The 27050-nt window shown below is 51.4% G+C and overlaps 1 protein-coding gene across 1 annotated transcript in view; it reads left to right on the top strand.

Annotated features, from left to right (window-relative positions):
- PEBP4 (phosphatidylethanolamine binding protein 4) overlaps positions 1-27050 on the top strand; it is an 80562-nt gene that overhangs the window by 13163 nt on the left and 40349 nt on the right. Inside the window, exon 4 of the mRNA XM_066567321.1 lies at positions 26120-26218. Coding sequence (XP_066423418.1) covers positions 26120-26218 — 99 coding nt within the window. The remainder of the gene's footprint in view (positions 1-26119; positions 26219-27050) is intronic.

Here is a 27050-nt window from a genome sequence, read left to right as displayed (position 1 = left end):
AAAATGGAATTTGCGGGGTTTGGAATTGTCTTTAATTATGGGGGAGCTGGGTATGGCTCCCCTTCATCTTCCTGGCATCCTCCTCATTCTCCCAGCTCCTCCTGATTCTGTGGAGCTTCTCTGCTCCGGCCTTGGACATTTTTTGGGCTGGGAAAGGCTCCAGGACCTCTGGAACTCTGGGCTGGGTGTGCTGGGGGGGCCTTTGCTCCGTCACTCTCCCCACTCCAGGCAGGTGTTGCTCTCCCCGATTTTCAGAGGGCTCTGGGAGCGGCCAGGCTCTCCTGGCTTTCCCTGGGATGTGACAAGCTGCTGGATACAGGCTGAAAAATCTGGGAATTGGGAATTGCCAGGTGCTGGGTGGAGGGCAGCGAGGTGTGGGAGAGGTGTTTGCCTGGCAAACACACCCTGACCCTGCTGCCACCCTCCCGTGGGATTATCCAAGCATCTCCCAGCCCGGCTCTGGCATCTGGGATGCCTCGAGCCTGCTCCGAGCCCGAATTTTGGCAGCAGATGCCCCCAGGCAGCCCTTGCCAGGTCCCTTCCTGGCAGGAAATCCTGCTCTGTCCTGCTCTGCCGCTCCAGCTGCACTTCCCAAACATCACCTCCCACTGCAGGGAGCATCCCGGGGAGCTCAGCCCCAGCCCTGGGCTCGGAGCATCATTCCCGGGAGCCTTCCCTCCTCCCCTGCAGCCTCTTCCCCGGTGCCTCCCCGCCAGCACAGGAGCCTTTTTTCCATGGATGAGTAATTCTTCCCAATTTGGGGGCTCCTTCCTGCGCTGTAACAACCCCGAGCTCGCCTGCCTTTTTCTTTTTCCAGCTGCCATCTCCAGCAGAAATTCCCCCTTTTTTTCTTTTTTTTTTTCTTTTTTTTCCCCGGCAGGAGGGGAGGGGCTGGGAGGAGGGGAGGGGGGGGATCTCGGTTATACAATCCGGGGTTGGGGCGACTATTTTGGATCCCTCCTTCCTGCCTCCAAATTGCAGCTCCGAATGTGACAAGTTACAAAACACTTGAGTCATTTCTCTCTCTCTCTCTCTCTCTCGCGCGCGCGTTGCCTTTTTCCCCCACAAGGGTTTGGGTTGGTTTAAATGGAGGAAAAAAAAAAAAAAAGAAAGAAAAAAGCAGGATGGGGATGGGGATGGGGATGGGGATGGGGATGGGGAGGGGGGAAAAGGCGGCTCCCAGCCCGGGGGGCTGCGGGCAGCCCCCACGCAGGGGAACTCGCGGGGCTGTTTATGTAAGATGCTCATGTTCTGCTGAGCTGCAGCGAGAGCTGTTGTCGATTCCCAGGAAAACCCACGGCTGCCCACGTAGGATCTCCCGAGCAGGGTTGTGTAACGGGGAGCCAGGCAGCCGGGGGGGGGTCGGGGGGGGTCGGGAGATCCTGCCTGGGGAGGGGGGAAAGCAGGGATGGCTGCGTTGGGAGGAGCGGGAAAAGTCCGCGGTGCCGGGGAAAATGCGGCTGCTGGGATGTGCTGCGGTGCCTCAGCAGGAGGTTTTGGGGTGCTCTGGGCTGCTCTCACCTCTCAGCACAGATCTGGAATTAATTGAGTCACTGGGTGACTTCCCAGCATCCCTGTTTCCTTTGGATCTTGGGAGGAAAGGGATTTTTGTGATGAGATTCAGTGTTGGAGTAGAAGAAAACATCAGCGATGGTTTGGTGGAGGAGGTGGCCTGATCCTGAGCGCTCCTGGATCGTCCCAAGGGGAGGTTCAGGTTGGATTTCAGCAGGAATTTCCCTATGGGAAGGGTTGTTCAACCTTGGAAGGGGAGGTTTGGAGTTCCCATCCCTGGGGGTGTGCAAGGAACACCCAGATGTGGCACTCAGTGACAAAGTGGGGATGGGGCACAGCTGGGACTCGGTGATCCTGGAGCTCTTTTCCAACCTGAATGATCCAAGGATTTGGGAAAAAATCCCTCCTTTCCCACTGTCCCCCGTGGATCTGCACCACCAGCCTCAAAACCCGAGGGAGAGGCTCCAAACCAGCTCTGCACCCCACCAAAATCACCATTTCAATGCTTTTTTCCCTAAATCCCAAAAATCCGGGAATGCTGGTGGCTTGTGCTGCTCCAGCCCGTGAGGAGAGGAGCCCTCTCGAGGTGCTGGGATGGGAGCTGCATGTGTTACATTTTTATCCCTATTTATTCATGCAGAGCCGAGGCGCGGGGCGAGGCGCCCTGCTCGGGAGCTCTGCTCTCCATGAGAAGGCTCCTTCATTTACATCCTCCCTCCTTCCCCACAACTGAACTTATCCCAGTTATTTTTATTCCTCATGTGTATTTTTTTTCCATTAAAAAAAAAAAAAAGATTGGGGGAAGGGGAGGAGAAAAGAAAAAAAAAAAACCCAAAAACCCAAGCATCACCACCCGTCTAAATTCACCTTATTTTTACTTCTATTAAAATTTCCCCTCTGGAATTTTGATAAGCCAGAAAAAAATGAGGCACATGAGAGAGCTTCACCTGAGGGGAGAGCCGAGGCCCGGGGATGAGGGGGAGGAATGTGTTTTGGGGCAAAGAGTAAGTTTAGAACTATTTTTCTCTTAACTGGAGCACTTAGCTGCACTGCAAGCCATTCATCTTGTGCTTTAATAACTCATTCTCCCTGTGAGATGGGATATCACAGCCCTGGATATTGCTTTTCTTGGGATCCAGGATCAAAGATGAATCTGCTTCCTCTTATAAAATACGTTTTCATTGGGATTGAAATAGTTTTCTACACCCTGATTTTCCCCTGTATTCTGGGTGTTGAGCTCTTCTTTGCCCCAAATCCCCTTGCTGGCCTGGTATTTATTCATTTCCCTTCCCAAACGATGGAAACACAAATTCCCTCATTTCCCCCCATCCCGGGGGAGCTCCAAGTGCTGCCATTTGCCTCGGGCTGTCTCTAATCAATCAATAAATCAGATATTTGTGATTTATAGAGGATATTTTACATCCTGGGGTCTCCCTTGCTGTTGCATTTTTGGGGTGCCACGGGCTTTGTGACAATTTTATCCTTTTCCTGCCACTTTTTAATCAACAATCCATCCCCTGGAGCAAACATTTCCCTGTGCAGCAGCTTGTGCTTGTCCCCTGGGGGTGTGACGAGTGTGCAGGGCCTGGATTGCGGGCTGGGGAAGGAGGCTGGCAGCGTTCGGAATCCTGGAAGGTTTTTTCTGGGAGCAGAGGGAGCTCTCGGCTCGCGACTCCGCCGCTTTTCCCGGCGCCGCCTCGCCGGGATGAAAAAATCCTGAAACAAAACTTCTCCCTTTCATGTTCCCCTCGGCCCGACTGTCTCTTAACTACGCATTTGATCTCGGCATCTCCGCGAGAAGGTTCAGAGCCTGATCGGGAATGAATGGGAAGCAGGAATTAAGCAGCGGATCAAAGCGTGGGGAGCGGAGCGCGGCGGTGGCCGGGGGGGGACGCGCTGTGGTGGCACCGAGGGGACACGGGGGACACGGCCGGGTGGCAGCTGCCACCCAGCACAGCCCGGGCACACGGGGTCAAGCGCCGTGACAAGAGGGGGGGGTCACCTCCTGTGGCCGGGGCTCCAGGGGCTCGTGGCTCTCTGGCTCCAGGGGTTTTCCAGGGTTTGGGAATGCTGGAGGCAGCCGCGCTTCACGCACGGATGGGAATTCCCTCGTTAAACAAATATTTGGTGAGTGGGGAGAGGAGGGGAGGCAGCAGCGCTGTTGAGGCCCTCAAAATGCTGGGTTCCCAAAATACTGAGCCCCCCCAAAATGCTGCACTGCCCCAAAATGCTGCACTGCCCCAAAATGCTGCACTGCCCCAAAATGCTGCACTGCCCCAAAATGCTGAGCCCACCAAAATTCTGGGGTCCCCAGAATGCTTCATTCCCCCAAAATGCTTAATTCTCCCAAAATGCTGTCCCCCAAAATGCTGAGCCACCCAAAATGCTGCACTGCCCCAAAATGCTGAGCCCCCAAAATGCTGCACTGCCCCAAAATGCTGAGCCCACCAAAATGCTGAGCCCACCAAAATGCTGAGCCCCCAAAAATGCTGCACTCCCCCCAAAATAATGGGCCCCCCAAAATGCTGCACTTCCCCAAAATGGTGCACTATCCCCAAATGCTGAGACCCCCAAAATGCTGCACTGCCCCCAAATGCTGAGCCCACCAAAATGCTGAGCCCCCAAAAATGCTGCACTCCCCCCAAAATAATGGGCCCCCCAAAATGCTGCACTCCCCCAAAATGCTGCACTATCCCCAAATGCTGAGACCCCCAAAATGCTGAGCCCCTAAAATGCTGGGGTCCCCAGAAATGCTGAGCCCCCAAAACGCTGAGCCCCCAAAATGATGGGGTCCCCAGAAATGCTGAGCCCTCCGAAATGCTGCACCCCCCCCAAAATGCTGAGCCCTCCAAAAATTCTGACATCTCCAAAATGCTGAGCCCCACAAAATACTGCAGACCCCAAAAATGCTCAGCCCACCAATTGCTGAGGCCCCCCAAATGATGAGCCCCACAAAATGCTGCACTCCCTCCTCAAAATGCTGAACTCCCCAAAATGTTGAGCCCCCAAATGCTGCAGACCCCCAAATTGCTGAGCCCCCCACAAAATGCTGAAGCTCCCCAAAATGCTGAGCCCTCCAAAATTCTACAGAACCCAAAATGCTGCAGCTCCTTGAGATACTTCAGCCCCCAAAATGCTGCAATCCCTTAGGATGCTCAGCCCCCCCAAGATGCCCCAGCCCCCCCAAATTCTTCACCCCCAAAAATTCTGCATCCCTTAAGAGGCATCACTCACAGCCTAGAGGAGGACAATGACAGAGCTGGGATTACCCTGGGGTGGCAGCAGTGTCTTGCACCCACCAGATTTGCAAAATCAGAGTTTTTCTCCACTTAAACTGTTAAATTCCTGTCTGGACCTGGCTGTTTTGGGGGGATAATCCTGGATGGGAACAGGGGGCACGTGCTGGGCCCTGGAGTCAGGATTGAGTTGGGACTTTGCCCTGGTTTGTGGGGCAGCTGCTGGACCTCGTCCCCTCCTCGCTGCTCCCAGGAGTTCTCCCTCCTCACAGAGGGGCAGGTCACAGCAGCCTTGGGATTTGCCAGATTTCTTCCAGCTGGAGTGAAAAGCCTGGGAATTTGGGTGGAGAGCTGGCCATGAGGGAGATCAGGGCTCCTGGTGGCTGGGAACAGGAGCAGCTTGGCTGCTGGGTTGTGGTCAGTTTGGCCTTTTCCTTTTCCTTTTCCTTTTCCTTTTCCTTTTCCTTTTCCTTTTCCTTTTCCTTTTCCTTTTCCTTTTCCTTTTCCTTTTCCTTTTCCTTTCCCTTTCCCTTTCCCTTTCCCTTTCCCTTTTCCATGGGGTATCCATGAGATGAGCTGGTCCACAAGAGGCTGCTGGCAGAGGGAGCTGCTGTCTGGCACCTTTCCCTTTGGAAAGTGAAGGAATGTTTGGCAAAGTGGACTTTTGTTACCTTTTGAGCTTCTCTTGTTGGCATGTCACTGTAGGGACAGAGGAGAGATGAGCAAAGCCACTCTGGCCCCTGCAGTGACTGCAGCCTTCACACACATGGTTTTCCCAGCAAAATCCAGTATTTGGGATAGGGATACCTGCAGGTGGATGGGAGAATCCCTGTGGGGTCCCCACCTGAGCAATGCCACCCATACCCCACCCAGGCACCCAGAGTTTAAACCCTAACAGACACCATCTTTCCAGGAAAATCCTTTATAAACCATGTAACCACCTACATCCAGGGCAGGAATTGCACTTTTCCCAAGGGCTTGAGGCCACAAGGCAGAGCTGTGGCCAAGGAAAGTCTCAGCCTCCTCTTTGCACACCTCAACACACCAAAAAACCTCCTCCACGAGGCCAAGCGTGCAATTAAAACCCCACTACGCGCACACACAAACCCGTGGCAGCCTCCAAACAGTGAATTAAACGAGGATGAAAGGCAAATGCCAGCTCTGGCAAAACCCTAGGAAAGGAGCCATCAGCTCTCTGCAGCGTCCTGGGAATTTCAAACCACGCCAATGGAATTTGGCCGCTCCATTTCATTCGCTGTCAATCAGCGTCGCTGCTACTGATGCTTCCTCCTCGTTTGAGATTCCCCCATTTCTTTTGGCGATGCCCAGAGCGCAGTTGTATCCCAGCCAGGCAGCCCTCACCACCAAGCGATTAAATCAGCGGGAAAAAACCCAGGAGAGACGTCTCCTCTCAGACATAATAGTAAAACAGGGGGTGGCAGGGATGGGAGGGGGGCGACGGCTCCGGGTCTATTTCTGCTCTGATGTGTCCTGGCGCCGCCGGAGCCTTCCCCGGGTGCTGAGCTGTGCTGGTGATCACCGGCTGCAGGTGGCAAAGAGGGATGTGCAGGGAAGGCTTCTGCACCAAGCTGGGTTTTCCTGGTGTTCCAAAGTCCCTGGCTCTGGGGGTTGGTTCTGTTTTGGGGCCTGTTTTGGGTTCTGTCCTGCCGCAGCCGTGCTGGGTTCCTGTGGGTGCTGTCGCTGTCTGGAGGGATTGGGGTGTTGGGGAATGTGAGCGTCACAGCAGCGCCTGAGCATTCTGACATGCAAGGGTCCTGATCCCTGAGCATCCTGATCGCTGAGGGTCCTGATCTCTGAGCACCTTGATCCCTGAACATCCTGATCCTTGGACATCCTGATCCCTGAGCATCCTGATCCTTGGACAACCTGATCCCTGAACATCCTGATCCTTGGGCATCCTGATCTCTGAGCATCCTGATCCTTGGGCATCCCTATCCTTAGGCATCCCAACACCTGAACATCCTGATCCATGGGCAACCTGATTTCTGAGCATCCTGATCCTTGGGCAACCTGATCCCTGAGCATCCTGATCCTTGGGCATCCCAACCCCTGAACATCCTGATCCTTGGACATCCTGATCCTTGGGCAGCCTGATCCTTGGGCAACTTGATCCCTGAACATCCTGATTCTTGGACATCCTGATCCATGGGCAACCTGATCTCTGAGCATCCTGATCCTTGGGCATCCTGATCCCTGAACATCCTGATTCTTGGACATCCTGATCCTTGGGCATCCCGATCCTTAGGCACCCCAACCCCTGAGCATCCTGATCCTTGGCCATCCTGATCTCTGAGAACCCTGATCCTTGGCCATCCTGATCCTTGGGCATCCCCACCCCTGAACATCCTGATCCCTGAACATCCTGATTTCTGAACATCCTGATCCCTGAACATCCTGATCCCTGAACACTTGGCCCCTGGGCATCATGATACTTGGGCATCCTGACCCCCGAATATCCCGACCCTTGAACATCCTGATTTCCAAGCATCCAATCCTCTGAGCATCGTGACCCCTGAGCACCCTGGCTCTGAGCATCCCTCTCTCCAAGCATCCTGACCTCTGAGCATCCCAACCCCCAATCATCCCAGCCTCTGAGCATCCTGACCTCTGAGCATCCTAACTCCCAAGCATTCCATCCTCCAAGTCCCCCAGCTGTTGAACATCCTGCCCCTCCAGCATCCTGCCTCCAAGCCTCCCTGGCCCCGAGCATCCTGGCCCCATGCCTTCCTCAGGGGCAGCTTCCTCCCAGCCTCTAAAATCAAGTGCTTTAATAACAGGCTGTAAAAGGACCATGGAGAGAGGGGGGAAATAATTGTGTGATTCAGGGTTATCAGTTCACAAAGCGTTTCCTGGCCTGGATTTGGCCATTCCCAGGATAAAACTGAGTGATGAGGGCTGCCTTAATGAAAATGCCTGTCCCTAGGAGACACCAGTGTGACCATTCTAACCCTGTTGTGTCCGAGTGCTCCTGAACCCCTTTTTCCTGCAGGAATTTGCAGCAGCAGCATGACCCTGGCTTTGTGTGTGTCAGTCCTGGGCTGTTGGAAGTTACTTTTATTTGTTTTATGGTTGTTTTAATTTCTTTTTAAGGATTTTATGTTTAAACATAAAGATTTAGGAAATCCCACACTTCTCATCACATCCCTGGGGCAGCTCCAGCCACTGCCACCATACCTGGCTGTGTCCCGAGTGGCAAAGCTGGGCTCAGATCCCAGCTTTTCCCACACAAAACAAAACCTCTGGGGCTGCGAATCCTAAACTTGCCATCCCAGAGGACCATCCACGAGTGGCTGCACATCCGGGCTGGGGAGTGACGGCTCTGGGGGGGTTGTTTGTTTGGGAAACAGGATCAGAAATAAGCCCTGGAGTTGTGGTGTGGCCCCAGCACAGGGCTGGGCCAGCCACTGCTTTTCCATTCCAGAAATGTCACTGAGTCACGAATGACTCAGAATTATAATGGGAGACATTTCCAACCCTGTGCATGACTCGGAGACGTCTTCCAGGGATATTAGAGCTGTTTGTAAAGTCCAGGCCTTGCCCTGGCGCTGTCCCTCCCTCCCTGGCTGCTCGGTGTCCCCCCCTTGGCCAAGGTGACAGCCCAGCATGTGGTGGCAGCCGGGATGTGGCTGAGGATGCTCCTCTGTGTCCTGCAGGATCAGGGGGACATTCTGTGGGATCAGGGGGATGCATTAACACTCCCCATCAGGTGGCAGGTGTCTATTAAAGTGACTCCCATCACCGCTGCCTCAGGCCTGCCCTTGACCCGGGGCTGGCCCAGCAGACAGCTCCGTGTCACGCGTGACCCCCGTGGGTGACCTCAGCGCTGAGGTGGCCACGGCTCCCGGGATTTTGGCTGCCAGAGGGGGGGATCTGTGTCTGAGCATCATCAGGGTTCACTCTGCTGCCCTTCCCTCCCCTTCCCATGCAGGGAAGCTTCCCTCCTGCTCCTGGATGATGGGAAAGGGGCAGGTCTATGAGGTGTCCCCCCCTCAGGGATGCGGTGGCACTGAGGGGCAGCGCTCTCCTCAGAGATTCCTCAGCACCTCCTCTTCCCACAGCTCACCTCATCCCGGCCTCCAGAGCCAATTAATTAAGCAGGAATGAATTTAGGGAGGCATTTGATCCAGTCACACCAGTTCGGGGCTCTGGGTTCCTGTGGGTGCTGTCGCTGTCTGGAGGGATTGGGGTGTTGGGGAATGTGAGCGTCACAGCAGCGCCTGAGCATTCTGACATGCAAGGGTCCTGATCCCTGAGCATCCTGATCGCTGAGGGTCCTGATCCCTGAGCACCTTGATCCCTGGGCACCCTGATCCTTGGGCAACTTGATCCCTGAGCACCTGATCCTTGGGCATCCCAACCCCTGAACATCCTGATCCTTGGGCATCCTGATCCCTAAACATCCTGATCCTTGGGCATCCTGATCCTTGGGCATCCTGATCCTTGGGCATCCTGATCCCTAAACATCCTGATCCTTGGCCATCCTGATCCTTGGCCATCCTGATCCTTAGGCATCCCCACCCCTGAACATCCTGATCCTTGGGCAACCTGATCTCTGAGCATCCTGATCCCTGAGCACCTTGATCCCTGAGCATCCTGATCCTTGGCCATCCTGATCTCTGAGAACCCTGATCCTTGGACATCCTGATCCTTGGGCATCCCCACCCCTGAACATCCTGATCCCTGAACATCCTGATCCCTGAACATCCTGATGCCGTGAGCCGGGCTCAGGGAGCCGCGCGCTTCCCTCCTCGTTGGAAATACTTTCTCACCAAATAGCATTAAATATTCCTGAGCTGTGAACATCTTGGACTGATTTTATTTTCCATAAATAAACTTGTTGGGAGATATTTGGAGATGGGCCTAAGCTGCAGAGCTTGGACTGGCTCCCAAATCTCGCTGCTGTTTGGGCTCGAGGGGTTGGTTCAGGATTGTTTCGAGCTTTATTTCGGTTTCATGGAGTTGGGATTAAAGAGGTGCCCTCAAACAGGACCCTCTCAGTGCTTTCCCAAAATCCCTGATCCCATCAAATGCTGTTGATGACAGGAGAGGGGATCACAGGTGTCCTCTCCCCTCCAGACATGGCTTTAGGGTTATATCTATAGGGGGTGGGCATTTTGGAAGCAGCATTTCCAGTGGGATCAGCTAGATTCTTCCAGAGGTAGCAAATCCCAGTTTATTGGGCTGGCACCATGGATGGTCCGTGTTTTAGGCACTGTGGGGTTTTGGGGCACAAATCCTTCCTCATCACACAGACAAGATGCCCCTTGCCCAGCTGGAGATGCCTCCAGCCTATCCCAGCTCCTTGCTGGAAATTTGTTGCTTTCCAGATTGGACAAATAAAAGCAGAAAAAGAGAGATTAAAAAAAAAAAAAAAAGAAAAAACAACCCAAACAATGATGTTTATTTATTTTCCAGTGGGGAAATGAAGTGGGAGAGCTGCAAGGACATGTTTGCAAACCTGCTCCTGGCACAGCTCATCCAGAGGAGGCCGGATCCGGATCCGTGGGGCAGGGACGTTTAATTCCCATCCTTCCCCAGCAGGGCCGAGCATTTCCCGCCTGTCCCTGCGCTTGATTAACAGTGACAAGGACAGGATTGCTCTTTTGGTGAGCGCACATGCTCCCCAAACCCCCGGCCATCCCTCAGCCTCGCCTTCCCTTCTTCTCCCTCAATCCCCAGGTTTATTCCGGGGGAAGAGGAGTCTAATCCGCCCTGTAAACTCTGTCACATCCTCATTAATTTGGCCATGTCTCCCTCGCTCGCCTTAGGGAAGCATCACATTTTTAACGAGGCTCCGGGGGGGGCAAGGGCTTCATTTTGACAGCTGAGGTGGGAAAGGTGCAGCGTCAGGGCTCGGGCAGCTCCGGGGGCTGCGTTCCTTCGGCAGCTCCGGGAACCTGGAGTTTCCTCCTGGCTTCTTCCCTCACCTGGGCTGAGGCCGCTGCTCCCGAATTTCCTGGGGGGTTAAAGCTGAGATGGGCACAGACCCAGAGCCCAGGGGTGCTGCTGGTTTCCATGATTCCATGGGGTTGGCACTGCCATCCCAGTGTGAGGCACTTCCCAACCTTTAGGAGAACCCCATGGCTCAGGACCAGCTGCCCTGGCTAATTCTGGCCAATTCTGGTTTTTTCCCCCCATTATTCCTAAATTCAAACATTTTGTAATGAAATCTCATGGCATGGTCTTAATTTCAAATATTGTGAATATATTCAAAATAATCTTTCATACATTACATATATTCCCAAATATTTGTATACATATTATATATATTCCTAATATTTTATATATATTATGTATTTTCTCAATATTCCAAATATATTAAATATATATTATGTATATTCCCAATCTATTATATCTATATTATATATATTCCCAATATAGTATATATATAATGTATTTTCCCAGTATTCCATATATATTATATATATATATTATGTATTTTCCCAATATATTATATATTATATATTTCCCCAATTTATAGATATTATTTATATTCCAAATATATTATACGTATTATATATTATGTATTCCCCCATTTTTAATATATAATATTTATATTCCCAATATATTATATATATTATGTATTTCCCCAATTTATTATATATAATATTTATATTCCCAATATATTTTATATTACACAGCTTTCCTATACATTTATTTTCTATTCCATCTATTTAATGCTGTATCTGGCCCTGCATCCCTGAGTGTTTTTGTGCTCAGGGCAAGGATCCCTGGCTTTTCTGTGTAAGGCCAGTGGCTGATCCGTGGGGATCTTGCTCCATCCTGGGAGCTCTTCTAACCCATTCTAATGCAAATGTGCATTAGCTGATAATCAGAATGTTGAGTGGATTATTTCACCCCCAGACGAGCTGCTGCAAGGTCCTTTTTTTTTTTTCCTTTAAATATATTAAACCAAAAGAGAAAAAAAAATCCCAACCAGTCCACCCTGCCACAAAGAAACCCAATTTGGGATTAGGATTGATCCCTGGGGATCTGTGCAGGAAGCAGGATCTCGCTTTTTCCCTCTCGAGGCCATAAATAAATGAAGAGCCACGACCTGGTGACACCCTCTAACAGCTTTATGGCGTGTGCACCGTAATTGCACCAGCAAACATTTGTGTTGTAATTAAAGCCAGGAGCCACCAAACCATGAGAAATCAATTAAAAGGAATCCTGCCTGTGGGAGCAGAATCCCAGCCCTCCTGCCTGTCCTGCTAAGATGCTGCTTCATCCTTTCCCTCACCCCCCAAAAAAATCCCCCTGAAATCGCCCTAAATGGGGATTTTTCCTCCCAATCTCCTGGATGCTGGAGCATCCCTGCCCTGTGGTGTCCCAGCCTCGTTGCTGGTGTTGATTTTGGTGGATTTTGGGAGTGGAGGGGTTGCCCTGAGTGTGTCTCCAATGTCCACATGGGATGTGGGGTTTTTTTGGGAGCAGCCACAGGTTGGATGGTTGGGTAAAAAGCACTTGGTTCAGCTCCTGCCAGGAGAAAGGTGCAGGAAATGGGCATTTTTTTCCAGCAGGGTTTGAATTTTGGGGTATAAACAGGGAAGGGACATCAGCTCTTAGGAAGAGGCCCCTGCTGTGAGATCTCAGTAAAAAATACTTAGGGATAATGAGGGAAATCTACACCCATCTGTCCCCAGAAGTGGCTTTAGGATTTTTTAGGGTTTGGGTATAAACAGGGAAAGGAGATCAGCCCTTAGGAACAGGACCCTGCTGTAAAATCTCATTAAAAAATGTTTAGGGACAATGGGAGAAATCTACACCCATCTATCCCCAGAAAGGGCTTTGGGTTTAGTATAAAAAGGGAAGGGCCATCCCACTGCAGGAATCTTGGAATGCTGCTGTTGCCTCTGCTCCAACCCCTCAGCATCCTCCCCAAACCCCCTCTCACCCCAGGAGCAGCTTTTGGCTGAACCCATCATCCCAAAAAGCGGGATTCAGCTGAAAACTGCCATCCCCCCCATCCTGGGACACTCCACCCACAGAGATCCAACTCCCCCCATGCTCCAGGAGCTTGGAGAAAGGAGCTGAATGCACCAAAACAAACCCTTTCCCTGCACGTGTGGCTGCTTCCCCCGGGAGAGGCTGAAAGAGAGACTGAAGCGCATGTGACAGATGTTAATCGCATCATTTAATGCACTCCTGGAAGGCACTTGGATACAGGGATGGGGAGGAGCAGGAGAATGGAGCATTGTCTCCCATTTCCTGCAGCATCCCCTGGGAATGGATAACCCCAGGATGCACAGCTCACCCAGGGGAGTGAGGGAGGTGGGAATGGCAGCGAGGAAATTCGGGAGTTTTCTGGTGAATGCGCCCCTTTCGGTACAACAGAGTGATAAAAAAGGCAGAGAAATCTGTTTGGTTTTGGTTTCCAAAGGGCTCTCTGGGGGGGAAAGTGGAGAGGGTGAAATTGGGATGGTGGGATCACTTCTGATCCACAGCCTGGATGGACCAAACATGGTTACAGGAGAGGGAAAAATGGGGATTCAGGGATCGTGGCTGGCCCACACCTGAGCATGCCTGGAGAAAACAGGAGATACAGGAGAGGGGAAATGGGGATGGAGGGATCACACCTGATCCAACCTGAACATCCCTGGAGCAAGCAGGGAATACAGGAGAGGGGAAATAAGGATGGAGGGATCACACCTGAACATCCCTGGAGAAAACAGGGAATACAGGAGAGGGGAAATGGGGATGGAGGAATCACACCTGAACATCCCTGGAGCAAGCAGGGAATACAGGAGAGGGGAAATAAGGATGGAGGAATCACACCTGAACATCCCTGGAGCAAGCAGGGAATACAGGAGAGGGGAAATAGGGATGGAGGAATCACGCCTGAACATCCCTGGAGAAAACAGAGGATACAGGAGAGGGGAAATGGGGATGGAGGGATCACACCTGATCCACACCTGAAAATCCCTGGAGCAAACAGGGAATGTAGAAGGGAAAATAAGGATCACTTCTGATCCATTGCTGGGCATCCCTGGAGCAAGCAGGGAATACAGGAGATGGGAAATAGGGATGGTGGGATCACTTCTGATCCACAGCCTGGGCCAAACATGGGTACAGGAGAGGGAAAAATAATGATGGAGGGATCTCACCTGACCCACACCTGAACATCCCTGGAGTAAACAGGAAGGTAGAGGAGAAGGGAAAATGAGGATTGCACCTGATCCACACTGAACATCCCTGGGGTACACAGGGAATACAGGAGAGGAGGAAATAGGGATGGAGGGATCACATCTGATCCATACCTGAGCACCCCTGGAGCAAACATGGATACAGGAAAGGGGGAAATAGGAATGAAGAGATTTCACCTGACCCACACCTGGCTGTCCCTGGAGCAAACAGTGATACAGGAGAGGAGGAAAGAAGGAGGGTGGGATCATGTCTGATCCATATCTGAGCATCCCTGGAGCAAACATGGATACAGGAGAAAGGAAATAGGGATGGAGGGATCATGTCTGATCCACACCTGGGCATCCCTGGAGAAAACAGGTAATAGAGAAGAGGTGGAAATAGGGATGGCGGGGTCAGATCTGATCCACACCTGAACATCCCTGGACTAGAATTGGACACAGGAGAGGGGAAAATAAGGATGGAGGGATCAGATCTGATCCACACCTGAGCATCTCTAGACCAAACACGGATACAGGAGAAGGGAAATAGGGATGGAGGGATCATGTCTGATGCACACCTGAGCATCCCTGTACAGAATGAGAGATACAAGAAGGAAAATTATTATGGAAGGACCATTCCTGATGCACACCTGAGCATCCCTGGAGCAAACACCTCCTGCTTGGCCTGGGGAACGATGAAACCCCACCCGATATCCATCGTGGGTGGCTTGGGGAGGGGAATTGCATTTCCAAGGCAGGAGCAGCATCCCATGGGCTGCTTCCCTGATTGAATTCCCCCTTGGTGACCCGGGAAGGTAATTGAGGCTCAGGGGAGCCGGGGCAGATGGCACCCCCTGGAAATCAGCACCTCCAGGCACCCCCCTGAGCCGGGCAGCAATTGAGGCCAGCTGACTTCAAGGTGCCTAAAAGTAATCAACTTATTGCCTAATAGATTTCTCAGTCATGAATTCCCCGTGCTCCAGATGCCCCCCAATCAGAGCAATTATGGATTTAAATGGAGCTGGAATCCGTGGTGCAGAAAATGCCCGTTTTAGCGGGAGATTGGCCAGAGGTGAGGGACCTGTAACACCCCTGGTAATGAAAGCTCTTCACAGCTTGCCGTGTTCCACCCGGGAATAATTGCTGCAGCCTGTGATACGGATCCGGCTGCGTTAATGATGCCCTGTTCCTTTTCACAGGACTCATTTCAGCTTTCCCCCGGTTTTTTCTTTGGTTTTGGCTTTGGTTTGTTTTTTGTTTTGGGGTTTTTTTGGTTTTTTTTTCCCCGGGATTTCAAAGCGCCGAGGCATGGTGGGAATTACCGCGTTAACGCGGCTGCTGTGGGGCTCGGGGTGTTTCCAAATGTTGTTCCCGGGATCCATTAACAAAGTGCCGGGAATCAGGAGCCTCGGGAGAGGGTGGCTGGAGGGGAATGGAGCGTGACACGGGTGTCATCCCTCCGTCCATCCCGGCTGGAATTTATTCGCCCTGACAGGATGGATTTATCAGAACAAAACACACATCAGGAATTAAAATAAAAAAAAAAAAATTAAAAAAAAAATTGGATTGGAAATAAAACTCCCATTAACTTCCAAATGAAAACCACATCCAAGGGAGACAGTTGGCTTCTCCTCTGAGTTTATTATTAAATATTTTACCAGGGAGGGAAGTTCTGAGCTGAGCATCTTTTCCCTCCTGTTCCTGGCAAGAGCAGTTTGTGTGGAGGGAGGGTGAGCTCTTGGTTGTTTTCCCGAAGCTCTTTCTGGGGGTAGCTGGGTGTAGATTTCTCCCATTATTCCTAGATTTAAACAGCTTTTTAATGAGATCCTAAGGCAGTGTCCTATTCCTAAGTAATATTGAGAATATATCTTCCAATGTATCTCCATCTATCTGGAATATAATCTATATTTCCATGCAGCACATATATAGAATATGTAAACATTATATAGATAATACATAGAGAATATACAGAGAATATATAGAGAATAGAGTCTATATTTCCATGTAGAATATATTTTAAAATTCTAGAAATATATATTAAAATATACAAATATATATTATATATGGAAATATATAATATATAATATTTATTCCAAATATATATTATATTATGTATTATATAATATGCATATATTAGGTATAATGTGTTTTATACATTATATATTATATATTATATATTATATATTATATATTATATATTATATATTATATATTATATATATTATTATTTATTATATATTATATATATTATTATATATTATATTGTATATATAATATTATGTATATTATATCTATTTTATAAGTTATTTTATTTGGTGCATAGGGGTGGGAGAAAGGCCTTGTCTGTTCTTTTGGATGCTCACAACTCAGCAGCAGCAAACTCGCAGCGCTGCGAGGGGGTTCCAGCAGGTAAATGATGCTGTGGGCGGGTCGGTGCCGCATCCCCAGGGATGGAGCCGGACCGAGCAGCTCCGGCCGCTCCTGAAACGCTTTAATTTCCCCCCAAATGGAACCGAGATGTGTTTTTTCCCTCCGTGGCTGTGCTCCCAAGGGGCCCCGGGATTAATTTCCTGGGGTGACCCTGGGGGCCGCAGCCGCCTGACCCCTGCCCGAGGGGTCGCGGGAGGGAGCGGAGGGGACCCGCGGCCGCCCATCAGGAGCTGGGGGCGCTCCGCGCTTTGGACAGCGCGGAAATGGCATTTCCACCTCATCCGAGCCCGCAGCGGCCCCGCCGAGCCCGGATTCAATTAGCGGCCCCGGCAGCACCGTCCCCGGGGACAGCAGTGTCACCGTCCCCCCGCCAGCCCGGGACCCCCGGTGGCCTCGGGGGCGGCCTCGGGTCCCTGCGGAGGGGTCGGGGTGTGCTGGGGAATGAGCAATGAGCAGGGGGACAGCAACGGGGGGTTGTGGTGCTGTGAGCTCCCCAGGACGAGGTGGGAGATGAGAATTTGACTTCATGTTCTCAGAAGGCTGATTTATTATTTTATTTCATTGTTTCATTTAATACTATTTTATTTTATTTTATTATATTATATTATATTATATTATATTATATTATATTTCATTATATCAATCTATATTATTTTATATATCTCATTATATTATCATATCATATATATTATATTATATTATATTATATTATATTATATTATATTATATTATATTATATTATATTATATTATATTATATTATATTATATTATATTATATTATATTATATTATATTATATTATATTATATTATAAAATTATATACTAAAACTACACTAAAGAAAGAGACAGGAGACATCAGAAAGCTACAAAAGAATGAATAATAAAAACCCGTGATTGACCAGAATCTCAGCACAGCTGGATTGGGATTGGTCATTAAACTCAAACAATTCACATGCTGGGTAAACAATTCTCCGAATCGCATTCCAAAGCAGCAAAACAGGGAGAAGCTGAAGCTTCCCAGCTTCCCAGGAGAAGAAATCCTGATGAAGGGATTTTTCATAAAATATCATGGTGACAGGAGATTGTAGGAATGGGAATTTATCCCTGTAAGGAATCAGGCCGTGGATTTTCTCTTGGAGCAGAGCTGGGTTTGTTACCCTGAGCATGGTCCCATGTCCCCCTCTCCACACAGGGCATGGGCAGAGCCATAGGGCCCTCTCCATGTCTGGATGATTTTAAGGATGATCCCAGTGGAGGAGGGGATGGGAGAGAGGCTGGGGAGAAGCCAGGGAGGCTCCTCTCAGTGCCAGGTTCTGCTGTGAGATCCCTCACAAGGAGCACAGGGACATCTGCTGGGACAGTGGCCCCGTTCCTGACATGGGCCATGCTCAGGTCACCTGGATTTCCCACAGCCAGGGTCTGTCCTCATCCCCAGATCCTCCTCCCTCAGAACCACGGAATGGTTGAGGTTGGAAAAGGCCTCTGGGATCACTGAGTCCAACCTGTGCCCACTCCCCACCTGGAGAGCCACCTCCAGGAATTCCTGGGGCACCTCCAGGGATGGGCACTGCAACCCTCCCTGGGCAGTGCCAAGGCCTGAGCCCCCTTTCCATGGGGAAATTCCTGCAGTGCCCACCCTGAGCTGCCCTGGCCCAGCCTGAGGCCGTTCCCTCTGCTCCTGTCCCTGTTCCCTGGAGCACAGCCCGGCCCCCCCGGCTGTGCCCTCCTGGCAGGAGCTGTGCAGAGCCACAAGGGCCCCCTGAGCCTCCTTTGCTCCAGGCTCAGCCCCTGCCCAGCTCCCTCAGCCTCTCCTGGGGCTCCAGACCCTTCCCCAGCTCCGTTTCTCCGTCTGGGACAGTCTGGGACACGTGTGCTGGGTGTTTGGCACTATCCACAGCCTCGATCCCAGCCAGGATTGTGACACTGGGATAATTCCACTTGTGCTGGAGCCTGTGAAAATGCTCTTTCTTTTCACAGAGCAGAATCTAATCCAGAAAAAGAAGAAAACACTCATTATTTAATTTTCCCCAGTATTTTTGTGTGCTCATGGGATTTTAATGGTATTAATTATTATTTAATTTGCACTTTGGCAATTCATTTGTGCTGAGCTATTCTTGTATTTGAGAGCCAGCGATGCTCAATCCCTTTTGCATCTCCATTCATGCTGCTGCTCTCCAGCCCTTCTTCCCAGGTATCCATGCCTCCCTCAGTCCCACCTTTCTTCCAAGTACTCATCCTGTCCCATCCAAAGCATCTCCTCATTGTCCACCTCTCCCTTTATCTGATTTTCTTTATAATCTCCAGCTACCAGACCCCAGATGGGAAAGTCCCAGCAAGGATCATCAGCTTGGAGTCACAGCTTGGGGGAGCTGGTGCCTCCTGGGGGTTCTTGGTGCAGAACCCCCATCCCCTGTCTCCATGGAAACATCCCTCTAACCCCTCTCAAGCATCCATAAATCTCCATCCTTCACTTCCATGTGAGGATCCCTAAATCCCCATCCCTCTACCTCTATGAGCATCCATCTCTTAATTCCCCTCTTTCCATCTCCACACATTCCAAAACATTCTTCCATCCACATTCCACAATATTCTTCCATTCCGTTCTTCCACTGACAGCATCCTTCCAGCCCTCCATCCCCATGAGAGAATCCTTCCATCTCCACACAGAGCATCCTCCATTCCTGTCCCTCCAGCTCCTCATGAGCATCACTCCATGTCCACAGAAGAATTCATCCATCTCCATGTTAGGATTCCTCCATTCCCATCCCTTCATCTCCATGTGAACATTCCTCCATTCCCATCCCTCCATCTCCATGTTAGGATTCCTCCATTCCCATCCCTCCATTTCCATGAGAGATTCCTCCATTCCCATCCCTCCATCTCCATGTTAGGATTCCTCCATTCCCATCCCTCCATTTCCATGAGAGATTCCTCCATTCCCATCCCTCCATCTCCATGTGAACATTCCTCCATTCCCATCCCTCCATCTCCATGTTAGGATTCCTCCATTCCCATCCCTCCATCTCCCTGTGAACATTCCTCCATTCCCATCCCTCCATCTCCATGTGAACATTCCTCCATCCCCATCCCTCCAGCTCCACAGGAGCATCCCTTCATCTCCATGCCAGCATCTCTCCTTTTCCATGTGAACATCCTTTCATCTTCTCCATTTCCATGTGCACACATATTCATCCCAGGCAAGGCTCCCTCCCTTCCCCTCTTTTCCCCTCCATTCCCCTCCATTCCCATCATTCCAGCTCCATAGGAGCATCCCTCCACCCCCAACCCCTCAATTTCTGTGTGAGCATCCCTTCATCATATGCAAAAACCTCTCCATCCCCATCTCTCCATTTCCGGGTGCCCATCCCTCCATCCCCTTCCAGCCTCCCTCCATCTCATTCCAACCTCCTTCCATCCCATTCCAATCTCCCTCCATCCCATTACAACCTCCTTCCATCCCATTCCAATCTCCCTCCATCCCATTACAACCTCCTTCCACCCCATTCCAGCCCCCCTCCATCCTCATCCTCACATTTCCAAGCCAGCATCCCTTCATCCCATCGAGCCTCCCTCCATCCCCCTCCATCCCCGCCACTTCCCCAGATAATGAGAGCGAGTTTAAAAAACTTAAAGCCTCTTCCTGCCCGCGGTGAGTGACACAAATGGAGTTCATATTTAATCATCTGTTAACTCGTTGTCTATTATAGCTCTTTAATAGCACCAGAGATATTCTTAATGAAGCATGATTTAAGGTATTTACAGCTCTAGGACCGACAGACATCACTCACAGTGTGCAGGTAATGAGGCGTAAAACAGCTCTGGAAACCGTAAAAATGGGAGAGAGAGAGCGAGGAGGGAGAGAAAGCAGGCGAGGAGTTCGGAGCTGAATTGTTCCAGGGTTTGTTTTAAAATGTTTAGGCATTTAAAGTCATTTCAGCTTCGCCGAGGTGTCTGGTAGCACCGAGTTCAGCAATTCCCAGCGCTGAGAACCCCTGCCTTGCCAGGAGGGGTCTGGGCCCCCGATGCTCCCGAGCTGAGACATCTCAGGAATCATGGGAGGGAGCAGGGAAAAAGCTTTTGAGGGTCCCCAAGGGCCTTGTGGGTGCATGGGAGCAAAGCCTGGAATTTCTGGGTGCAGTTTCCCCTTTGTTTTCCCACTTGGTGGCACAGCTCACGGAGGGGACACCATGACCCTTCCCTTTGCTGGCCTGCAAATGCCACCCCTGTGCAACGCTTTTATTTTCTTATATTTTTCCCCCAGAAAAAGAAAAAAAAAAATTAAAAAACCCATCAGAACCCAAGCCAAGTTTTGCAAAATAATTTGTGACGGAGGTGCCATTCTGCATCAAAATATTGTGTAGAAAATGTCAAATGTCACCAATCCATGTGTCCCCCCGCGTGATAGTAATTGGGCTGGAAGGCTGCGCTCTGCCACCGCGGCCGCTGGCCGCCTCCTCCTCCTCCTCCTCCTCACTCTCGGCTCCGGAGATGTCGCTTCCCGAGTCTGTCCCGGCTGCCCCGCCCGGCCGCGGTGTCCCCAGCCCGGGGACGAGTGCGCGGTGCTCATTAGGCTGCAGTGGTGACAAACAGCTCCCGGGGAAAAGGGGGGCGCGGGGCGGCAGCTGGAGAGGGCTGGAGCCGTTCTCGGGGTGTTGGTTCCCTCCTGGATTTGGGACGGGTGGCCCCATTCCCTGGTGTTTTCCCCTTGAGGGTTTTGGTGGAATCGCCTCGATTTGGGGAAGCCAAAGCAGAGCCACAGTGGGGTCTCTGATTGAGGAATCACAGCCTGTTGCTCCTCTCCCTCCCCAGAAGTGCTCCAGAGGCACTGTCACCTGCATTCCTAGCACCATGGACACTTTGGAATATTTATCCCACTTTCTGCCTGGTTGTGTTGGGTGTGTAACACCCCCGCTGCTGTTTTATTGCTGCTATGAGGGAAAACAAACTGTTCTTTTAGAGCAAATAATCCATTCCTTAAAGCATCCCAAGCCCTTAATCTGGGAACAGACCTTTCACACACACTCCTTAACCACCCTGGATGAATCAATCCTCATTAGGACATTAGGCTGCATAAATATTTGGCCGGTGAGGGAGCCCCAAGGGAGAGCAGAGGGATGGGGAGAGTTGCAGTTGGAAATTCAATGAAGTTCCCTTGGGCAGCGGGAGCCAGGCCTGGGAGAGCTGGGTCAAGCCTTCAGCCGGTGCCACTTGTCCCCTTGGGCAAGTCCTGCGGAGCAGGGTTAATTTTGCTGACCTGTTTCTTTGCCCGTGGAAGTGGCGAGGTGCAGGTGGAAGGGGAGGAGGTGAAATCCTGCCGCGCTCGGCAGCTCCTTCCCCAAGCCACAGCACAACTCGGTCACAAACAATTTCTCTGCCGCCGAGGAAGGAGCTGGAATTTCTCTCTGGCGAGGCAGCAGCAGCAGAATTGCAAAGCCGGTGCCTGTTATAGAAACTTTTTAGTACTGGGGACAAGCCAAGAAAAAAGCCCAGATTGATCTCAAATCTCAGCTGGTGCTGGCGGCGCTTCCACCTCCGACTCCTGCTCTGGTGGGACGTGAGCTGGACCCTCCAAGCATCCCTGAGGAGAGCTGGGATGTTTCCCAGTGTTCTGGGTACTCTTCCCAGCTCCCTGCCCAGCTCTGGAAAGTGATTTTGGGATAAATTGAGGGTTTTTTGTTTGTAATTGCACAAACCCAGCTCTTCCCTGGCTCCATCCCCCGTCCCATCTCCGCACCAGTGGGACCAGCCTGGATCATCTCATGCCATCAAAATCCCTCCCAGCAGAATAATCCAGGCTGGGGCAATGCCAGGCTGCAGCTCCCAGGGAGGTGAAAGGTTTTTTGGCTCAGATACCATCACAACCTGTCTGTGATTTCCATGATTTCCTTCAGCACCCAGGGAAATTCCTTAGGAGCTGTCAAGGATGTGGTGGCAATGGGGCAGCTGGAAATTTCACCTCATCCCTTGAGTGGTGAAGGGCTGGTGCAGGGAACACCCTGTGCTGTGGGGTGTGCACAGCTCTGAGGGATGGGTGAGCTGGGAGGATCCAGACTGGATCCATCCAAACCTCTCCATTCCCATGGTGGGGAATGGCTGGTTGGGGCTTGGCCCAGTTTTGGGATGGAATTCCTACAGCAAAGCTTGGCCACCATCCATCTCCCCTCCACAGAATAAAGCCCATTTTAATCCATTTTTCCTCCATGCCCTGGATAAAGGGATGCCAACGGGATGGACACACCAGCACAGTCACCCCTGGGCTCACCCAGCTCCAGGCCCAGCCCAAGTTGGGTATCCCTGGCAGGGCAGAGCCCCAGGGCTGCCGAAAACACCCGAGCACTGCATGTGTGCTGCTTCCATGTGCGCTGGTTTCCAAGGAAACCGCTCGCTCTACATGTGTGTCACTTAACACCCTATTTGCTTTCATTTGGATAAGTCTTTAATTCCTGAGCAGCCCCGGCTCGGCAGGATCTGTTGAGCTCCGTGTGTATCCTCAGCGCACAAAATCCCTCTCCTGCCCACCTGCCTCTTGGAAAAGTCGCTGCCTGCTCGGAGCGAGTTTCCTAAACCTGTGCCTAATTGGAGCAGCTAATGCTTTCTGCAGGAAAAACTGGATATTTTGCTGCTGCTTCCCCCTCTAGAAACAATTAGCAGGGAAAACACGGAATGCAGGGCTCTTGTCACCTGCCACCAGCTCTGCTGCTCCAGCTTTGTGTCAGGTGGAGGAGCAGGGCAAGGACGCCCCTTCCCAGGGGTGTGGGGGGCAAAGCTGGGCGGTGCAGGTGTGGGTTTGAGTCTTGGGAAGGCAGTAGCTGGTTAAATGTTGAATTTAAAGTGTCCTAGGGTGGCCATGGAAGGGTGACCCAGTTGGTGTCACACACCAGCCTGGAGAAGGGAAGGATCAAGGGAGAGCTCAGAGCCCCTTGCAGGGCCTGAAGGGGCTCCAGGGGAGCTGGAGAGGGACTGGGGACAAGGGATGGAGGGACAGGACCCAGGGAATGGCTCCCATTGCCAGAGAGATGGGATATTGGGAAGGAATTCCTGGCTAGGAGGACAAGAAAGGGCTGGGATGGAATTCCCAGAGGAGCTGTGGCTGCCTCTGGATCCCTGGGAGTGTCCAAGGCCAGGTTGGAGCAGCCTGGGACAGTGGGAGGTGTCCCTGCCCAGGGGATGGAACTGGATGGAATTCAAGTTCTCTTCCCAGCCAAACCATTCCATGATCCCATGACACCGATAGGACACACTGGGTGCTGCACTCCAGCAGCTCCTCCACGGCTTGGGCCGAGCAGGAATGAGAGACAAAGCTTTAGGGGTGTTTTTCTCCCCCAAATTTTCATTCAAAGTGGCTTTTTCTTCCCTCTCCCCCTTCCTCCCTTCCCTTTGCACAGCAAGATGCCTCCTGTTCTCGTGCACTGGAGGAATTTTCTGATCTAAAGCCACTTTCCTCCTCTCCCAAAATCCCTGGGGGTGGCTCATGTTTGTAAAGCTGAGCAGCTCCCGTGTCACTTGGGGCTGGCTCCCGTCTGCAGCCCTGACAGCAGCTAATGCTGTTAGCCTGTGTCGAGGAGGGATTTCAGCATCAAAAACCCCCAAAATCACCACACTCTGCTGCTCTGCTGCTTGCAAGCAGTTCTAAACCATCCCCCCGTGTTTGGGGTGCCTGGCATGGCCCTGGGAGGTCACACAGGGGGTTTTGGGGTGCCTTTGGGGGCTGCTGCAGCCTCAGGAGCGGCGCAGGATGAGCAGCCTGGATTAACTCGGCTCGGGGAGGGCTTTGCTATCTTTAGGTGGAAGGTGAGGGATTGTGGCTCTTAGGGTGGCCGGCAGGTGAGGAGAGAGAAAAATCCCCCAGGGCCAGCCCTGCTCAGGGCTCTGACCCCAGCTCCTGTCCCCACCGGGGTCTGCCCTGCCGGCCCCCGGCCGCGTGCGCTGTCACCTTTCTAGGCCACAATCTGTCCCCAATTCCAAGCCTGCTGTTAGCTTCACTTGCACTCTATTCTCGTGTTTGCTGTTATTTTTTAACACTTTTTTTTTTCCTCCCCATTTTTTTCCTTTTCTTTTTTTTTAATAATTTTTTTTTTTTTTTTTGCATAAAAACACTATCCTCTCCCCAGAGCCTGCCTGGAGCGAAGGCATGGTCTGTACAACTGCAATTATTTCGAAGAACAGATGGAGTGAGGAGCAGAAAGTCTGTTAATAGTAATAGAAATGCTACATGTTAACCTGGACAGCACACGATGACAGTCCCATGACTACACGTTCTGTTCCCACCAGCTGGGCTCCGAGCGGAGCCGAGAGATTCAGAAACGCCGAGCTCGGCTCCGCACCCTCCCCAAAGTTAGAGCTCAAATTCCTTCACACTTCCAGCGTAGGGTTTTTGGGTTGTCGGGCTTCTTCTCCCCCTCCCCTCCTCCTCCTTCCTATTAAACGCTGATTTCGGCGCTGTTAAGGAATTTTGCTGCTTCTTCCCTTCTTTTTTTTTCTCTCTCAGCCTTCTGCAGCTGGGAGCGTGGTGGGGATGGTGGTGGCGGCTCAGCCTCGAGGTCCCGACCTTCAGCCTCACGTGGTGACACCAGCACGGCCCCTTTCCCACGCTCACATCTGCAGGCTCGGTGTAATTCCCCCACCCTGGGTGATGCCAGGCTGGGCTTTGTGGAGCGGGGCAGCGGCGCTCCCGGGCGGGGCGCTTCGAGCGAGTTTGGGATTTTCTCTGTGACTGTTGCAAGCTAAAGGGGTTGAAATCTGCATTTTCTGGTTAAAAGTGGTGCTCCCTGCGGTCTTCAAGAGGTTTATGGGACGTGTGGGATGCCAAGGGAGGGGGGCACAGGTTGTGGCAACACCCCAGGGGGTTTTTGCCTCTTTACCCCAACCAGAGGTTGGGAAACAGAGCAAAAATATTGAGTCAGCCCCAGGAACCTCACTGTGCAGATCCCTGCCAGGTTTCACAGGACAGGGGACGCAGCCACAGAGCTCCAGCTAATTCCAGTGGGAATTGCAGGGCTAAATCCCAGGGCTGCTGGTGACAGCCCAGCCCCCGGGGCGGCTGGAGCGGAGCCTGGCTCCCTGACAGACGCACCTGGAGATTTCATTCGGATATAGATCCCTTAATCTGCGTGCTTGAGGGATAATCTGGTGCCTGAGGTCCTGCCAAATCCCTGGAGATCAGCAGGTTTTCCTTTCAGAGGTCACTTCCAACCCAGCTCCGTCCTCAGCAGACCAAAATACCCACGTGGGCTCTGTGCTGGTGGCACCTTTGGGTGCTGGGTACCCTCAGTGGGGGCCTGGGCTGGGCTGGGAGGGTTTCGTGGGGGCTAAACCTGTGTTATCCATAAATCCCAGCTCTCTTTGCCCAATTCCATCACCCAGGAGTGGTACCTGACCCCCAGGTGCTGCTCGTTGCAGCATCCCAGGAACATCTTTTGGTTATTTTGGGACGTTTGGGGTAGAGTTTGGCTCCCCACAGCCACCCCCATGGAGGGTACCCAGCTTGTCCCCAACCAGTTCTGTATCCCAAAAATACCAGAGGGGCTGCAATCCTGTGCCTCAGTGGGATGTGGTGAGAAGCAGAGGGAATTCTCCTTGGTGCCTTTTCTTTGGAGGAGGCAGAACCTACATTTTTCCTCTGGAAAGATTTGGGATTAAATCATCCCCAGGTGATTTGTGGCCTCCCCTGGTGCCCATTCCTCGCTCACCTCTGGGGTGATACCACCAGAGCTGGGGAAGAGTGAAAAAATGTGGGTTTGGGGGCTTTTTGCTGTCACCCCATGGCCACAGCATCCCCCTCTCATCTCTTGCAGAACAAGAAATACGTCCTGGTGATGGTGGACCCCGATGCTCCCAACAGAGAGAACCCCCGGCTCCGCTTCTGGAGGCACTGGCTGGTCACCGACATCCTGGTGAGTCCATGGGGACCATTCCCAACATCCAGGGAGGGCTGGAATCCCATGGGATGCAAACTCCTCCTGGGATCATTCCCAAGCATCCAGGGAGGGCTGGAATCCCATGGGATGCAAACTCCTCCTGGAGAAACCCCGGAGGGGAGGACGAGTGTTTGCCAGAGAAATGTAAATGGTGCTGGGCGTGTAGGTAGGGAAGTGCTTCCTCAGGCTATAAAGAGCCAGGCTGGTCCAAAAATATTGCTGCTTGGGTTTTTGGGGTTTTTTTTTTCCCTCCTTCTCCTAAGGAAATGCTGGAAAAAAAGCCCAAAAAACACTTTGCCAACTCCCCACCACCGGTTTTCTCTGCGGAGACAACGCGTCCTTCCAAACAGCTCCTGCTGCTGGTTGAGTTTTAGGCTTAAAAAAGTGGGTTTGGTGAAAATCTCAATTAGTTTTCTAGTTTTTGAATTTATTTTTTTTTTTATTAAAAATGGTTTGAACTCAGTGAGAAAACAAGGGGGGAAATGAGTTTGGGATGAACTGTGGCACTTCCCAGCACTGTGTCCATGGGATGAGTCCTTCTCCCTGTCCCAGTGTGTCATGGCTTTGCTCCCAGAAATATCTTGGAAAAGCAGTTTTTTCCCTTCCTGCTTGTTTTTATGTTTCAAAAAATGAGATGTTGCAGCCCTAAATCAATCTAACTGATAATCTGGGTACTAAAGCCTAATTAAGATATCAATTAATTTGCAGCACGCATTTAACAAGAAATATTGCGTCGTTCTCCTCTATTATTCTCTGAAATTACTGCTGAGGGCTCTTTGTACAGATACCTTAATTAGACTTTTTATTG

This window comes from Molothrus aeneus, chromosome 29 (assembly GCF_037042795.1).
Source record: "Molothrus aeneus isolate 106 chromosome 29, BPBGC_Maene_1.0, whole genome shotgun sequence".
NCBI classification, from domain to species: Eukaryota; Metazoa; Chordata; class Aves; order Passeriformes; family Icteridae; genus Molothrus; species Molothrus aeneus.
Note: the sequence above shows the minus strand (reverse complement) of the source record. Positions and strands in the feature narration are given on the sequence as shown.